General features: G+C 45.2%; 1 protein-coding gene across 1 annotated transcript in view; it reads right to left on the bottom strand.

The window, feature by feature from the left end:
* Window positions 1-207: 207 nt before the first annotated feature.
* LOC149460733 (uncharacterized) overlaps window positions 208-18,637 on the bottom strand; it is a 61,083-nt gene continuing 42,653 nt past the window's right edge. Inside the window, exon 6 of the mRNA XM_089679227.1 lies at window positions 208-2,131. Coding sequence (XP_089535353.1) covers window positions 1,168-2,131 — 964 coding nt within the window. The 3' untranslated portion in view covers window positions 208-1,167. The remainder of the gene's footprint in view (window positions 2,132-18,637) is intronic.

The raw sequence follows: 18,637 nt of genomic DNA, 5'->3' as shown, positions 1-18,637 counted from the left end.
AGGTGACCCCCATGTTGTGGACATGTGGCCTGGTATGGATCAGGAGGGGGGGCACACTACAGCCCCCCTCTGCACTCTGTATGGAGGGCTGTATATGATATACTGCTGACCCCCGCACTCTGCGCCGTTATTGAAGGGTGTGAGGTGTCACCGAGGAGCAATGTTCTATATTGAAGTTTGCCGTCATTGCACCGACACACACAATAGTTTTTGTTCAATAAATGTTTTATTATAATTTTACATTTAATAAGATTGAAGCATAAAAATCAGGAAACAGTAAAGGAAGAAATCTGATTGGTCAGGAAGATCCCTTGTCTGGAATGTGGGGGCGGAGTCATTATTATTGGTGTACAATACAATACACAACGTGTTCCATTATTATAACAAAGTATTGTAGAAAAGATCCCAACATAGAAAATGGGGGAAAGGAGGAAATAAAGGCGGATATGAAGGGGAATCTGTGTACGGGGAACACCTTAACAATCACCACCATTTTATTCTCCAGGGCCTCTGATGTCACAGAATAGATGTTTGGGGGTTTATCTCATCTTCAGGACCAAAATCTGCATTTTCCCATGTGTGCAAAATCATGCAGAAACAGCTCTGGCAGTGAGAGGGTTAATGTGGGCTAGATGGGATCACTCTGCTGGGGTGACATTAGAGCTCCCCCTAGCTGCAGCCTGGTAATAACATTGCTGGGAGGTCTCTTCATTTCTGTGCTCCATACTTCCCGTCTTTATAGAAACATCTCCTGACATTTGGGGGTCTATTCATAGAATGTTTGTATAGCAATTCCCTCAGTGAGAGTTCATGTCCATTCCTCCTGTGTGAATGAGGGAACCAATGTTATTAGGATCACATCTGAGCTGCTGGAATGTCTTCCATTCATGGAAAATACATTGAAAACTTCTTCTCCTGCTATCAATGGCCGACCCGGTCCCACACTTCATCCATGTCTTTGGGGACCTCTGATCTCCTCATGAACTGTTTCTTCCATGATGAAGATCAGCCATGGAGTATATCTGAGGTGTATATCAGGGTGTGCTTCTTCCCCACATGAGAGCTGGGATGTCCAGCAACATTCATCTAGAAGACATTTCCCACACTCAAGGCACTAATACACCTCCAGTGTTGTGTGGGACAAGACTTCAGTGAGGAACATTTCCCTCACTCAGGACAGGAAAGTGGCTTCTCCCTCGTGTGAGATCTCTGATGTCTGGAAAGATTGGACTTATCTGAAAAACATTTCCCACACTCAGAACAAGAATATGGCTTCTCCCCTGTGTGATATCTCTGATGTGTGTAAAGATTGGCCTTTTGTGAAAAACATTTCCCGCACTCAGTACAAGAATATAGCTTCTCCCCTGTGTGAGATCTCTGATGTGTATGAAGAATAGACTGCCGCGCAAAACATTTTCCACACTCAAGACAGGAATATGGCTTCTCCCCCGTGTGAGATCTCTGATGGCTGTAAAGATAGGACTTGTCTGAAAAACATTTCCTGCACTCTGGACAGGAATACGGCTTCTCCCCCGTGTGAGATCTCTGATGACTATGAAGTTTTGACTTCTCTAAAAAACATTTCCCACACTCAGGACAGGAATACGGCTTCTCCCCCGTGTGATATCTTTGATGTTTGTAAAGATTGGACTTCACTGAAAAACATTTCCCGCACTCAGGACAGGAATACGGCTTCTCCCCCGTGTGATATCTTTGATGCTTGTAAAGATTGGACTTCACTGAAAAACATTTCCCGCACTCAGGACAGGAATACGGCTTCTCCCCTGTGTGAGATCTTTCATGCACATTAAGCTCTGATTTACGGCAGAAACCCTTCCCACACTCAGGACAGGAATACGGCTTCTCCCCCGTGTGAGATCTCTGATGACTATGAAGTTTGGACTTGTCTGAAAAACATTTCCCGCACTCAGGACAGGAATACAGCTTCTTCCCTGTGTGAGATCTTTCATGCACATTAAGCTCTGATTTATGCCGGAAACCCTTCCCACACTCAGAACAGAAAAATAGATTCTCCGCCGTGTGAGATCTCTGATGTGTGTAAAGATTGGACTTCATTGAAAAACATTTCCCGCACTCAGGACAGGAATATGGCTTCTCCCCCGTGTGAGATCTATGATGTGTGTAAAGATTGGACTTCACTGAAAAACATTTCCCGCACTCAGGACAGGAATACGGCTTCTCCCCCGTGTGAGATCTTTTATGCCTATTAAGACCGGATTTATATTGGAAACCCTTCCCGCACTCAATACAGGAGAACCTCTTCCCTGTTTGAAGGCCGGCCCGGTCCCGCACAGTCTGAGGTTCCTCAGGATACGAGGAATCCGATGGTCCATCTACACTGGGTGGTGCCGGATGGACATTGGAGGGAGCCGGGTTTTCTCCTGGACTATACTGTGTGATGTCCTCATCTTCTACTTTCCAGTCTGGAGACAAAGTGAGACAATCCTCGGAGGTTTTCCTCATCTCCCGGCCATGGACTAAAATACAAAGACAAAGAGGATTACTAGACAGGAGCTGATTGGTTCCCCCAAACAAGGACTCCGCCCACACCATGCAGCTTGGTCTCTGAGGAGCTTACAATTCCACCCTTAAGGGAACTAGGAAATGGCTCCTCTGATCTCCTACCAGGTCATTTTTTTATTCATGGACCTTAGTCAGAGAGTGAGGAAACAACCAGAACTGTCTTTTATAGGAGGGACAGTGATGAGGGGATTATAGGACGAGGGTCCCCACCCCCTCTATCACTCATCGCCATCTTCCCAACACAAGTACTGCACTTCCTTATTTAGTCCATGATTTAGTCATGAAGAACAGCGGGGCTGAGCCCCACCAGAGGTCAGAGAGTGAGGATGGGGAGAGAACAACCAAGATGAAGACTGGACTGATCCTGAAGACCACCATCATTGGGTTATTGACTCCTCCCTCATTATCACTTTCTGTTTAAGGGTCCAAAGTTGGAGGATGTTATCACATTATTATCACCATGTAAAAGTCTGTGCTCCAATCACATCATCCGATATAAAATGTCCAGCTGGTAGGAAATGGGGGGAACAAAAGAGAATCCATATTATGTGTATATATAGAAGTGGGGGGGAGGGGGGAGAGCAGAAGTCAGGAGTATGTAATGTACAACATAGAGTATATAGTGCAGGGGTCAGGAGTATGTAATGTACAACATAGAGTATATAGTGCAGGGGTCAGGAGTATGTAATGTACAACATAGAGTATATAGTGCAGGGGTCAGGAGTATGTAATGTACAACACAGAGTATATAGTGCAGGGGTCAGGAGTATGTAATGTACAACATAGAGTATATAGTGCAGGGGTCAGGAGTATGTAATGTACAACATAGAGTATATAGTGCAGGGGTCAGGAGTATGTAATGTACAACATAGAGTATATAGTGCAGGGGTCAGGAGTATGGAATGTACAATACAGAGTATATAGTGCAGGGGTCAGGAGTATGTAATGTACAACACAGAGTATATAGTGCAGGGGTCAGGAGTATGGAATGTACAACACAGAGTATATAGTGCAGGGGTCAGGATTATATAAATTACAATATAACTTATACAGTGTAGGGGTCAGGAATCATAATATTGGTATTCAGTAATCAGTGGAAGATTAAATGTTTCCTGTAGACAAGTTGCAGAGATCCCACACCGCTGCCTCCCATCTCCTGAGACTGCACTCAGTGACTTGGGTCTGAGACTTTACAGACATATCCCTCCACCCGGCACAGCCAGCAGACCACAGAGCAAGTGGCCCTGGGAGAATTTCTCTCAGAGATCTTACTAGACCCGGGCATGGTGCAGAATACCCAAATCACATACCCCAGGTACCTAGGTCTAGTAACAATTATGGTGAAAATGAACATTCTGCTGCCAGCTGAACCCCAGAACCTCCATAAATCCAGTCTAGATACATAAATTGTGTCTGCAGCACAGAGAAGGAAGATTATCCGAGAGAAATCCAGGAATACAGGACGGGGAACACAGCTCAGGAAAGTGACCAGGGGATTACAGGCTGATATCACCCAGTCCCCGCCCTACTCTGGACCAATCAGTGAGCAGTATGGGTGGAGGAATGGATTTAGTGTTCATGACCCACCTGTGCTGATCTCTGTAGGAGTGTCCTCCTCTATAAATGTCCCCGTTATTCCATCCTCCTCCATAGACTGCTGATCATCCCTCACATACGCCTCTTCTTCTTCTGCTTTAACCTCAAATTCTATATCGATTGGATCTCCACTCTAAATCAAGAAAATGAGAGAAAATATCATCTGTAAAATATAAGGTCACATAAAATATCGACACATCATCTTTACAAGTCCATGTTCTAGATGTTCTGCCCTTCCAACCTTGTAATGATGAGGGATGGTGTGACCTTCCTGTGTGGAATCCTGGGAATACAGAGGACGGGGACATCTCTCTGGTGGGTTCCTGGTATTAGGTGGCTCCATCATCTCCTTGTGTCCTTCTGAAAACTCCTCCATCACTCCATACTCCTCATCCTCCTCTTTATACTCTTCTTTAACATCAATATTATCATCCCCGAGGATTCCACTCTGAAAGATATAATAAAACATTCATTGTAACAAACATGCTGTGTATAAATCACAACTACCAATAATTGTCATCATCTACCTGATGATGGTGAGGGATGGTGTGACCTTCCTGTGTGGAATCCCGGGAATACAGAGGACGGGGACATCTCTCTGGTGGGTTCCCATGACTGGATCCATCTGTAGGAAACACACACACTGACTGAATCCATTGTTTCTATGTGTTTATCAGATGATGGGGGATCTAGGTGGATCCTCCGTACTGCTCTCTCCTTTACAATAAAGTCTCCTCTTACCCGGTGATGTGAGGGGCGGCTGATTGTCCATCATGACGTCCTTGTAGAGATCCTTGTGTCCTTCTAAATACTCCCACTCCTCCATGGAGAAATAGACAGTGACACCCTGACACCTTATAGGAACCTGACACACACAATGATACAGTCACCATCCAGACACATCCCTTGTCTGTTACTGGAGAATGTCCCAGAATTCCTGGCACCGCTCACCTCTCCTGTCAGCAGCTCCATCATCTTCTTGGTGACTTCTAGAATCTTCTGCATGTTGTGTCTCTCAGGGTTTAGGGAGTCACATGGAGGCACTGTGATGGTCATATGATCACCTGACTTCAGAAGAGGAAATCTCTGTATTGAAAAAACCAATAGGAATATCATGTTAGAATCCAAGAATCCTCCTCACCTCTCCAGTCAGGTCTGTGTTTTATTAATAGAGATAAGAGTGATGTCATGTGACCTCCCAGAATCCTCCTCACCTCTCCGGTCAGGTCTGTGTTTATTAATAGAGATACGAGTGATGTCATGTGACCTCCCAGAATTCTCCTCACCTCTCCGGTCAGCAGGTAGATGATCTCCAGGGTGAGGTTTAGTATCTTCTCAGTCATGTGACTCCGGTCCTCCTCCATCCTCATTGGTGCCATCATGTGATCTATACAGGTCTCCTTGTAGACGGATAACTTTGGGAAATGAAAGTAAGAATGATTTGGATGGTATTTGTCACACAATAATAGGATGTGGATGTGAGGGGGGAATAGGAGGGTTGCTGTAAGGACTACTTCCCCCATGGGAAGATATTTATTTCAGGTACTTATACAGCGCCGTCAATGTATGCAGTGCTTTACATATATGTTGTACATTCACATCAGTCCCTAACCCTCAAGGGGCGTACAATCTAAGGTCCCTAACTCATTCATATACAAGAGCCAATACAAGGGCCAATTTAGACAGGATCCAATTAACCTACCAGCATGTCTTTGGAGTGTGGGAGGAAACCGGAGTATCCGGAGGAAACCCACGCAGGCACAAGGAGAACATGCAAACTTGCAGGACATGCAGGAGGTGCCGTGGCTGGGATTCAAACCAACGACCCTAATACAGCCAGGGGGAGGTGCTCACCATTTAGCCACTGTGCTGCCCTATTTAGTCTGGACTGTTTAGTGTTTTATACATTTTCGTGAACCGAAAGCTCTCTTGGCCTGGTGGAACAGAAATTCCCTTTTCTCTGTAGTTTTTGTTTCGTTTCTGAACTGGTTTTGATGAGTTTTAGATCTGCAGAACAGGAATGATAAATACGATCCTTCCTATGACTTGTTTGCTCTGAGGCAGTGCTGTGAGGACAATGTCAGGTCATCATGAGGTCCAGGAAGGGATCCTTGCTGACTTTTGGCCACAGTTGCCAGCTTGTCAGGATTATAGCCAGAACTCTGGTTGCAATGCACCAATCTCCGGCATCCTGCTGACTGACAGGAGTGATGTCACTCTCACTCTCTGCAGTAAGAGAAGGGATTGGGTTGGATAGCAGGAGGATGCTGCTGGTGAAGTAGAGAGCTGTTGGGAGGAGTCAGTTCTCTTCCCTCCAATGGCAGCTCAGTGTGGGTAGGAGAAGGATGGCAGGGGGAGGGTTTTGTTCACTTGGTTGCCAGGTATACTGTAATATCCAGGACATTGTACAGAGTGGTGATGGGTTCCTGGGGCTCTGAATTCCAGCACCGGGCACTGCCAGAGCCTGTGTCATGGGAGGTATTGGAGTGTCTTCCCAGATGTATAGCACTGACCCCTGACTACCTGTTAGGAGATGTTGCACAAACAGATCTCCTCTAAGAATGAGTGCCCACCAGAGACTGAAGGACTGCCATGCTTTCCACTTGGTATCCTGGAACATATTATTTGACCAGGGAGATTGTAAGAAGTTAAAGGTCACCTTCATTTCCTGGTAGTTCTGTAAGGAGTTCTGAGAAGTGCAGGTGGAGGATCATCATAGAGCCCCTTCCCTATCTTTGTGTCCCCCTGTACTCTAAAGCCTCTTCTTCCCTGAAAGTCCTGCTGCCCACCAACCTTGTCAAGGGCCCAGAGTCCTTCAGCTAAACCCCTCAGACTTATTGAGCCCCAATACTCTCAAAGGGGTCCCTAAAGTCCATCAGCTATCCATTAACCCTGACAGCCCCTCAACTTCCCACAGACCCCTCAGTATTTCCCTCCCTCTGACACCAATGATGGAACTTCTTCATGGCCGGCTGGGGAATGTTTTCTTCCTCCTGACCAGCAATGTAAGGGGCTCTATGCTCCATACTCCTGACCCCGGCACTCCATCATTGTGATTGCCCATTGGCTGCCTGTGTAGTGTCATCATTGCCCTTTGTAGGCCATGTATGGTCAGGATGGTCCTTGTCTTGTCTATTTATTGTCAGTGCTGTTTGTTTAGAGGACCATATTACTAGAATTTATCTCCACAATGAGGAGAATGTTCCGGCCCCGGAAGTGGGGGAATGTTGTGCCCCTGAAGGGGTTCATCTGGGTTCCCACACTATATATGTGTGTATCATCATCTGCTGGAGATAAAAGACATCACAGTGACTATGGAGGAAGAGGACGGACGTGACTGTGGAGGAAGAGGATGGACGTGACTATGGAGGAAGAGGATGGACGTGACTATGGAGGAAGAGGACGGACGTGACTATGGAGGAAGAGGACGGACGTGACTATGGAGGAAGAGGATGGACGTGACTATGGAGGAAGAGGACGGACGTGACTATGGAGGAAGAGGACAAACATGACTATGGAGGAAGAGGAAGGACATGACTATGGAGGAAGAGGAAGGACATGACTATGGAGGAAGAGGACGGACAGGACTATCGAGGAAGAGGACAGACAGGACTATCGAGGAAGAGGACGGACATGACGGGGGTTACTGGGTGTAAATAGGAAATAACATCTTATTACCTCTTCTGCTGCCACTTCCACCAACGTCTCCAATCTGCTTCCTGTCTGTACCTGACATCACTTCCTGTCTGTACCTGACATCACTTCCTATTGGTATTTCATAGAGACCTTCTGTTTGGGTATAAGTGAGATCACCACCTTGTGGATTTCAGAGGAACTGCAGCCCAGAGAAACATCTCAGAATATGCATTCCTGTATATAATATACCTTACAGGGCTATCATGGAAGATCAAAAATAAATAAAAAAAACTAAGAACAAATAAATCTAGCTCTTATGCAACCAACAGTTTAACAAAAATATTTTATCATTTATAGAAAAGCTTAAAAGACACAGAATACAAGGTAAACACAAATTTAACAAATACCCCCCAAAACAGATCCTTTGGGTAAAGAAAAGGCAAAAATACATCCTAAAGTATAAAAATAAATATCAATCCACTCATAATGAAGATGTTAGACATAAATGACAAGGATGTAATGGTCACAGAGGAATGGTGGTGGAGATCTCTCAAAGTAAGAACACTTCCTTGAATGGTTCTATAAATAAAGAATGAATCCTGGAGGGAATAAAGCTGTAAAGCAATAAATAATATATAAACTGGGCCATCCACTTCATCCATAAAGACATTGTGATTGAAGATCTTCTAGATCACATAGAAGGCCCACGATTCAGAAACATTGAGCTGCAATTTCCACTGCTCTGACCATCAACGCCAAATCCTGTTCCATGTTACAGGTACCTCCAAGTTCTATACGTAGTCTCGGGGGTCCCTGTGGAAGTCCATGTGTGGACATTTCTACCTATGATAAATGACAGGCTAAACCCACCTGGAGACTTTCTCCACACCTGGAGTGTGCTGAGTTCTTGGAGAACGTCTACACAGTGTTTCCAGATTGGCTTTATCACCCCAACGAGCTCGCTCCAGTTCATGGATGTCATCATTATGTTTGGAGGATCTCACCAGTCAGGAGCCTTTCCTGTCATCCTACATGTTCCCTTCTGAGGATTGTTCTATCCTTCCAAACAAATGTATGAAATCATCGATGAGTCCTCCTTCTATTTGATCTAGAAGATCTTCACAGACAGGAAGTGATGTCAGGTACAGACAGGACATTCTGAGAGGTGAGTGGGAGGAAGCAGATCAGAGGAGGTAATAAGATGTTATCTTCTATTTACACACTGTAACCCCCTTTCATGTCCGTCCTCTTCCTCCATAGTCCTGTCCATCCTCTTCCTCCATAGTCCTGTCCATCCTCTTCCTCCATAGTCATGCCCGTCCTCTTCCTCCATAGTCACATCTGTCCTCTTCCTCCATAGTCCTGTCCATCCTCTTCCTCCATAGTCATGCCCGTCCTCTTCCTCCATAGTCACATCTGTTCTCTTCCTCCATAGTCACATCCGTCCTCTTCCTCCATAGTCATGTCTGTCCTCTTCCTCCATAGTCACGTCCGTCCTCTTCCTCCATAGTCACGTCCGTCCTCTTCCTCCATAGTCACTGTGACATCTTTTATCTCCAGCAGATGATGATACACACATGTATAGTGTGGGAACCCAGATTAACCCCTTCAGGGGCAGAACATTCCCCCACTTCCGGGGCTGGAACATTCTCCTCATTGTGGAGATAAATTCTAGTAATATGGTCCTCTAAACAAACAGCACTGACAATAAATAGACAAGACAAGGACCATCCTGACCATACATGGCCTACAAAGGGCAATGATGACACTACACAGGCAGCCAATGGGCAATCATTATTATTATACAGGATTTATATGGCTCCAACAGTTTACGCAGCGCTGTACAAAATGAAGGAAGACATTACAGTTGCAATACAATTTGGTACCAGAGGAAACAGAGGGCCCTGATCCTGAGAGCTTACAATCTTGGAGGAAGGGATGAGTGATACAAAAGGTAATAGGTGTGGGGGGGGGGGGAGCTGATGGAAGAAATAAATGGCAGTTTACTAAGTAGAAGCCGGATAGGCTTCTTTAAAGAGGTTTTCAGGGATCGTCTAAAGGTGGATAGATTAGGAGACAGCCAGACAGATTGGGGTAGGGAGTTGCATAGACTTGGAGAAGCTCAGGAGCAGTCCTGGAGGTGAGCATGGGAGGAGGTGACACGGGAACTAGAGAGTAGAAGGTCTTGGGAGGATCGAAGAGAGCCGTTTGGTTGATATTTTGAGAGCAGGTTGGTGATGTAGCTGGGGGCAGAGCTGTGGATGGCTTTGTAAGTTGTTAGTATTTTGGGTTTTATTTGTTGGGCGAGCGGAGGCCAGTGGAGGGATTGGCAGAGAGGGGTAGCAGACAGTGAATGGTTGGTACACTACACAGACAGCCAATGGGCAATCATTGCACTATGCAGCCAACACAATGATGGAGTGCCGGGGTCAGGAGTATGGAGCATAGAGCCCCTTACATTGCTGGTCAGGAGGAAGAAAACATTCCCCGGCCGGCCATGAAGAATATGTTCCATCATTGGTGTTAGAGGGAGGGAAATTCTGAGGGAAGTAGAGGAGCTGAGGGGTCTCTTAGGGGTTACTGAGGATGGGAAACTTTGGGGCCCCTGAGGGAGTAGTGGAGTTCAAGGGCTTTTAGGGGTAGAGTAGCTGAAGGAATCTGGGTCTTTGATAGGGTTGGTGGGGAGCAGGGCTCTGAGGAAAGAATAGTTTGTCAGGCTCAGGGGGACACTGAGGTATGGAGGTGGGCTCTTGGTCTCTGTCTTCTTTCCTGCACTTAGTTTGCAGACCCTCTTTCAGAACTCCTACCAGGAAAGGAAGGCAACCTTCACCTTCTTACCATCTCACTGGTCAAATATTATTTTCCAAGATACCAAGTGGAATGAAGAAGGACAATCCTTCATCCCTTGGTGGGCACTTATTCTTAGAGGAGGTCTGTTGGTGCATTATCGGCTAAAAGGTAGTCAGGGATCAGTGCTGAACATCTTCAGGAGACACTCCAATACCTTCCCATGACACAGGCTCTGGCAGTGCCCGGTGCTGGAATTCAGAGCCCCAGGAACCCACCACTCTGTACAATGCCCTGGATATTACAGTATACTTGGTAACCAAACCCCTCCCCCCTGCTGTCCTCCTTCCACCCACACTAGGCTGTCATTGGAGGGAAGAGACAGAATTAGCCAGGAAAAGTCATCAAGTTCCCCTTCCTGGACATCATGATGAGCCGACATTGACCTCACAGCACTGCCTCAGAGCAAACAAGTCATAGGAAGGATCGTATATATCATTACTTGTCTGCAGATCTAATACTCATCAAAACCAGTTCAGAGACCAAACAAACCCAACAGAGAAAAGGGGATTTCTGATCCAGCAGGTCAAGAGGGTCTCGGGACCTCCAAAATGTAAGAAATATTAAACAGTCCCAACTAAATATCTTCCCATGATTGTAGTAGTTCTTCAATGTCCAGCAACCCTCCTATTCCCCCCTCACATCCACATCCTATTATTGTGTGACCAATACCATCCAAATCATTCTTACTTTCATTTCCCAAAGTTATCCGTCTACAAGGAGACCTGTATAGATCACATGATGGCACCAATGAGGATGGAGGAGGACCGGAGTCACATGACTGAGAGGATACTAAACCTCACCCTGGAGATCATCTACCTGCTGACCGGAGAGGTGAGGAGGATTCTGGGAGGTCACATGACATCACTCTTATCTCTATTAATAAAACACAGAACAGACCGGAGAGGTGAGGAGGATTCTGGGAGGTCACATGACATCACTCTTATCTCTATTAATAACACACAGACCTGACCGGAGAGGTGAGGAGGATTCTGGGAGTCTAACGTGATATTCCTATTGGTTCCTCAATACAGAGATTTCCTCTTCTTAAGTCAAGTGATCATATGACCAACACAGTGCCTCCATGTGACTCCCTAAACCCTGAGAGACACAACATGCAGAAGATTCTAGAAGTCACCAAGAAGATGATGGAGCTGCTGACAGGAGAGGTGAGCGGTGCCGGGAATTCTGGGACATTCTCCAGTAACAGACAAGGGATATGCCTGGGTGGTGACTGTATCATTGTGTGTGTCAGGTTCCTATAAGGTGTCAGGGTACCAGGACACCATGGTGGAGTCATCCAGCTACAGGAACCCCCCAGAGAGATGTACTTGTCCTCTGTATTCCCGGAATTCCACACAGGAAGGTCACACCATCCCTCACCATCATCAGGTAGATGATGACAATTATTGGTAGTTGTGATTTATACACAGCATGTTTGTTACAATGAATGTTTTATTATATCTTTCAGAGTGGAATCCTCGGGGATGATAATATTGATCTTAAAGAAGAGTATAAAGAGGAGGATGAGGAGTATGGAGTGATGGAGGAGTTTTCAGAAGGACACAAGGATATGATGGAGCCACCTAATACCAGGAACCCACCAGAGAGATGTCCCCGTCCTCTGTATTCCCGGGATTCCACACAGGAAGGTCACACCATCCCTCACCGTTACAAGGTTGGAAGGACAGAACATCTAGAACATGAACTTGTAAAGATGATGTGTGGATATTTTATGCGAGGTTTTTTTTTTACAGATGATATTTTCTCTCATTTCCTTGATTTAGAGTGGAGATCCAATCGATATAGAATTTGAGGTGAAAGCAGAAGAAGAAGAGGCGTATGTGAGGGATGATCAGCAGTCTATGGAGGAGGATGGAATAACGGGGACATTTATAGAGGAGGACACTCCTACAGAGATCAGCACAGGTGGGTCATGAACACTAAATCCATTCCTCCACCCATACTGCTCACTGATTGGTCCAGAGTAGGGCGGGGACTGGGTGATATCAGCCTGTAATCCCCTGGTCACTTTCCTGAGCTGTGTTCCCCGTCCTGTATTCCTGGATTTCTCTCGGATAATCTTCCTTCTCTGTGCTGCAGACACAATTTATGTCTCTAGACTGGATTTATGGAGGTTCTGGGGTTCAGCTGGCAGCAAAATATTGATTCATAACCTCGGCACCTGGGGCCTGTGCTTTGAGCCTTCCAACCCATATCCTGAATCTAGTAAGATCTCTGACAGAACATTTCTCCCAGGGACCTTCTCTGTTATCTGCTGGCTGTGCCGGGTGGAGGGATATGTCTGTATAGTCTCAGACCCAAGTCACTGAGTGCAGTCTCAGGAGATGGGAGGCAGCGGTGTGGGACCTCTGCAACTTGTCTACAGTAAACATTTAATGTTCCACTGATTACTGAATACCAATATTATGAGTCCTGACCCTTACACTATATAATTTATATTTTACATTACATACTCCTGACCCCTGCACTATATACTCTATGTTGTACATTACATCCTCCTGACCCCTGCACTATATACTCCATGTTGTACATTACATACTCCTGACCCCTGCAATATATAATCTATGTTGTGCATTACTTTCTTCCGACCCCTGCACTATATACTCCATGTTGTACATTACATACTCCTGACCCCTGCAATATATAATCTATGTTCTGCATTAAATTCTTCTGACTCCTGTACTATATACTCTGTTGTACATTACATACTCCTGACCCCTGAACTATATACTCTATGCTGTACTTTACATACTCCTGCCACCTGCGCTGTTTACTCTGTGTTGTACATTACATACTCCTGACCCCTGCACTATATGCTCTATATTGTACATTACATACTCCTGACCCCTGCACTATTTACGCTATGCTGTACATTACATACTCCTGACCCCTGCATTATATACTCCATTGTATATTACATACTCCTGACCCCTGCACTATATACTCCATTGTATATTACATACTCCTGACCCCTGCACTATATACACTCTATTTTGTACATTACATACTCCTGACCCCTGCACCATATACTCTATTTTGTACATCACATACTCCTGACCCATGCACTATATACTCTGTTGTACATTACATACTCCTGACCCCTGCACTATATACTCCATGTTGTACATTACATATTCCTGACCCCTGCACTATATATTCTCTGTTGTACATTCCAAAGTCCTGACTTTTGCTCTCCCCCCTCCCCCCACTGCTATATATACACACAATATGGAGTCTCTTATGTTACACATATTTCCTCCCAGCTGGACATTTTATATCGGATGATGTGATTGGAGCACAGACTTTTACATGGTGATAATAATGTGATAACATCCTCCAACTTTGGACCCTTAAACAGAAAGTGATAATGAGGGAGGAGTCAATACCCCAATGATGGTGGTCTTCAGGATCAGTCCAGTCTTCATCTTGGTTGTTCTCCCCCCATCCTCACTCTCTGACCTCTGGTGGGGCTTAGCCCCGCTGTTCTTCATGACTAAATCATGGACTAAATAAGGAAGTGCAGTACTTCTTGTGTTGGGAAGATGGCGATGAGTGATAGAGGGGGTGGGGACCCTCGTCCTATAATCCCCTCATCACTGTCCCTCCTATAAAAGACAGTTCTGGTTGTTTCCTCACTCTCTGACTAAGGTCCATGAATAAAGAAATGACCTGGTAGGAGATCAGAGGAGCCATTTCCTAGTTCCCTTGAGGGTGGAATTGTAAGCTCCTCAGAAACCAAGCTGCTTGATGTGGGCGGAGTCCTGGTTTGGGGGAACCAATCAGCTTCTGTCTAGTAATCCTCTTTGTCTTTGTATTTTAGTCCATGGCCGGGAGATGAGGAAAACCTCCGAGGATTGTCTCACTTTGTCTCCAGACTGGAAAGTAGAAGATGAGGACATCACACAGTATAGTCCAGGAGAAAACCCGGCTCCCTCCAATGTCCATCCGGCACCACCCAGTGTAGATGGACCATCGGATTCCTCATATCCTGAGGAACCTCAAAAAGTGAGGACTCACCAAGATCAGCATAAAGAAGCCATGGAGAGGGGAACCCTGCGGAGTCAATTAAGAAAAAACAGGTCATATTTGACCGGTTATTTAGGCACAAACAGCATAGTATCAAACCTTGCTTAAGCTTTAGGAAACATGTAGAGAAACGTCAAGAAATAACAAAAATAAAAAGGCATAAAAAGAGGCAAGGAGCCCCAAATTGTTCAGCTCAGGGACTGGGCAAGCTGCCAAACAAACTGGAGCCTGTGGAAATATGAAGTGATACCTTCTCCATAGTTAAGATGCAGACAGCCGTCTCATCTTGTTCATGGAGGGCGAAGGTGTGGTTTACTTGCAAGGTGGTTGATCCTTTGCCTCTTTGGGGGATCTTTGCAGGGACTGCATTGTTCCCTGGGACTTTTATCATGGATGTCTTTGGGGAGGTTTGGCGGATCAGTGATGTCATCCAAGTAGGAATGAATATATTGAAGTGCCTCATCCGGTTGAGTAAAGGTTTTGGTCTCTCCAGAAGAAGTGGTCAGGCGCAAGGTAGCTGGATACGCTAAAGTAAATTTCAGACCCTTCTGGTGGAGGGAGGCACATATAGATTGAAAAGATTTTCTTTTGCGTGACACTTTTGGTGAATAGTCCATGAAAATCAGTAATTTATACCCATCAATTTGTAGTGATCGGGAGTTATGGAAAGAACCTGTCAGCGTAGTTAAGGTACTTGGCTATAATGGATCTTGGTGTGCGTCTGTCATTGGATGGTGATCCCAGACGATGAGCTCTTTCAACTGTGCATGGTACTGGTGAGGCCCAAGGCGGCAGGGATATGTTTAGAGCATAGATCCATTAAACTTGCTGAATTGACCGATTCGGGTAGGCCCACAATGCGGAGATTGCTCCTGCGGGAGCGATTTTTCAAATCATCCAATTTTTTTAGTATGGATTTTTGCAAGTGAGCATATTGTTACCTATCTGCAGTAATGGAGTGGAGATCATCCTCCAAATCTGAAATTCTGTGTTCAGTGTCAGGCGTTTCGCTTCTTCGCCCAGCTCCCTCCTAATTCAATGATAATTCTTCCAGATTCTGATAAGCCCCCCGCCCGAAGACCCCCACAACCACCAGCCAGGGTTGTGGGGAAGAGGCCCTTGTCCCCATCAACATGGGGACAAGGTGCTTTGGGGTGAGCTCCCCTGCCCCAAAGCACCCCCCCATGTTGAGGGCATGTGGCCTGGTATGGTTAAGGAGCGGGGGCGCTCGCTCATCCCCCCCTTTCCTGACCTGCTGGGCTGCATGCTTGGATAAGGATCTGGTATGGATTTTGGGGGGACCCCATGCCATTTTTTTTTATTTCGGTGTGGAGTTACCCCTTAATATCCATGCCATACCAGAAGGGCTGGTGTGGCTGGGGGGGACCCCACGCCCTTTTTTTTTACATTTTGGTGTGGAGTTACCCCTTAAGATACATACCAGACCCGAAAGGTTTGGTGTGGATGGGAGGGGGGACCCCATGCCGTTTTTTATTTATTATGGTGCTGGTTTTTAAATGTAATTCACCCTTTTTTTTTTCTTCACTATATCTCAGAAATTCTCCTGTCACTTCCCCTCCCCCCCAGCTAAAAGAGAAAGTTTTCTTGGAATTTATATCCCTAAAGGAAACAATGTTTACTTTGAGTTTATTAAAAGATACAAAGTTTTCTGTAACTTCGGGGAAAGTGACATCTAAGCTTGTGAACTATAGTGAAGAAAAAAAAAAGGCCGGCATTTGCATTTGAAAATCAACGCCGACATACACTTTGTATTGCAAAAAAAATTATTAAGACTTGTGTAAACCGAGGCATTATTTTCAATGGATTTTCATTTGTAAACCGAAAATCATGTTAACTGAGACGTTGGTAAACCGAGGTACGCCTGTATTAGTATTGCAATCCTTTGTATTGGGATTGGGAATCCCAACCACGGCAATGAATTTGCATGATATACGTGTGACTAACCTAACATACAGTTGCAAGAAAAAGTATGTGAACCCCTTGGGATTACATGGAGTTTTGCATGAATTGGGAATAAAATGTGCTCTGAACGTCATCTAAGTCACAACAATAGAAGAACACAGTCTGCTGAACATAATACTACACAAACATTAGATGTTGCCATGGTTTCATTGCACATAACATGTAAACATTCACAGTGCAGGGAGGAAAAAGTATGTGAGGCCCTAGCTTAATGACTTCTCTCAGAGCTAATTGGAGCCAGGAGTGAGCCAACCTTGACTCCAATCAGTGTGATGATATTGGATGTGTGGCTGACAGCTGTCCTGCCCTTAAAAAACACACACCTGTTTTGGGTTTACTGGTTTCAAGAAGCACTGTCTGATGTGAACCATGCCTCGCAGAAAAGAGCTCTCAGAAGACCTACGATCAAGAATTGTTGACTTGCATGAAGCTGGAAAGGGTTACAAAAGTATCTCCAAAAGCCTTGATGTTCATGTGTCCACGGTAAGACAGACTGTCTACAAATGGAGAAAGTTTAGCACTGTTGCTACTCTCCCTAGGCGTGGTCGTCCTGTAAAAATGACTGCAAGAGCACAGCGCAGAATGCTGCATGAGGTAAAGAAGAATCCCAGAGTATCAGCTAAAGACCTACAGAAATCTCTGGCACATGCTGACATTTTTGTTCACACAGCTACAATAAGGAAAACATTAAACAAGAATGGAGTACATGGGAGGACACCACGGAGGAAGCCATTGCTGTCCAAAAAGAATATTGCAGCACGTTTGAAGTTTGCAAAAGAGCACCTGGATGTTCCACAGCACTACTGGCAAAATATACTGTGGACAGATGAAACCAAGATTGAGTTGTTTGGGAAGAACACACAACACTATGTGTGGAGAAAAAAAGCACAGCACACCAACATCAAAACCTCATCCCCACTGTGAAACATGGCGGAGGGAGCATCATGGTTTGGGGCTGCTTTGCTGCCTCAGGGCCTGGACGGATTGTTGTCATTGATGGGAAAATGAATTCCAGAGTTTATCAAGACATTTTGCAGGAAAACGTACGACCAACTGAAGCTCCGCAGAGGATGGGTGATGCAACAGGACAATGACCCAAAGCATACAAGTAATTCAACAAAACAATGGCTGCAACAGCACAGAATACGCCTTCTGGAGTGGCCCAGTCAGAGTCCTGACCTCAACCCGATTGAAATGCTGTGGCATGACCTTAAGAGAGCGATTCACACCAGACATCCCAAGAATATTGCTACACTGAAACAGTTTTGTGAAGAGGAGTGGTCCAAAATGACTCCAGATCGTTGTGCAGGTCTGATCTGCAACTACAGGAAACGTTTGGTTGAGGTTATTGCTGCCAAAGGAGGGTCAACCAGTTATTAAGTCCAAAGGTTCACATACTTTTTCCTCCCTGCACTGTGAATGTTTACATGTTATGTGCAATGAAACCATGGCAACATCTAATGTTTGTGTAGTATTATGTTCAGCAGACTGTGTTCTTCTATTGTTGTGACTTAGATGATGTTCAGAGGACATTTTATGCCCAATTCATGCAAAACTCCACGTAATCCCAAGGGGTTCACATACTTTTTCTTGCAACTGTACATGTGCTGGTGGCAGCATCTTTGCTTTCTGTCTAAATGATCCCTAGAATGTGAATTAGAATGAGGCCTTGTCTGTTCAAACACCTTTAAAGTTGTACCTTATGGGAATGTCAAACGATGGGATGAGATAAGGGCCTGGACTAATGATTGATTGGATAATGCTGGTTTGCACTCCACCCCCTTTTGGGAAGGTTTGTCAAACCATGAGAAGAGTGTGAGAGAGAAAAGGATTAAAAAAAAAAATTAATAAAATGGCATGGAGTCCCCCCCCCCCAAATCCATAACAGACCCTTATCCGAGCATGCAGATACCGCATGCCTTCAAAGATTTATTTCCTTTGTTGAATTGCCTGCTTGGTTCACATTAGATGCAATTTAAAA

This window comes from Staurois parvus, unplaced genomic scaffold, assembly GCF_062004578.1.
Source record: "Staurois parvus isolate SC_StPar_1 unplaced genomic scaffold, SC_StPar_1.0 ptg000221l, whole genome shotgun sequence".
Lineage (NCBI taxonomy): Eukaryota > Metazoa > Chordata > Amphibia > Anura > Ranidae > Staurois > Staurois parvus.
The sequence above is the reverse complement of the archived record's forward strand: the minus strand, read 5'-3'. Positions and strand labels throughout refer to the sequence as shown.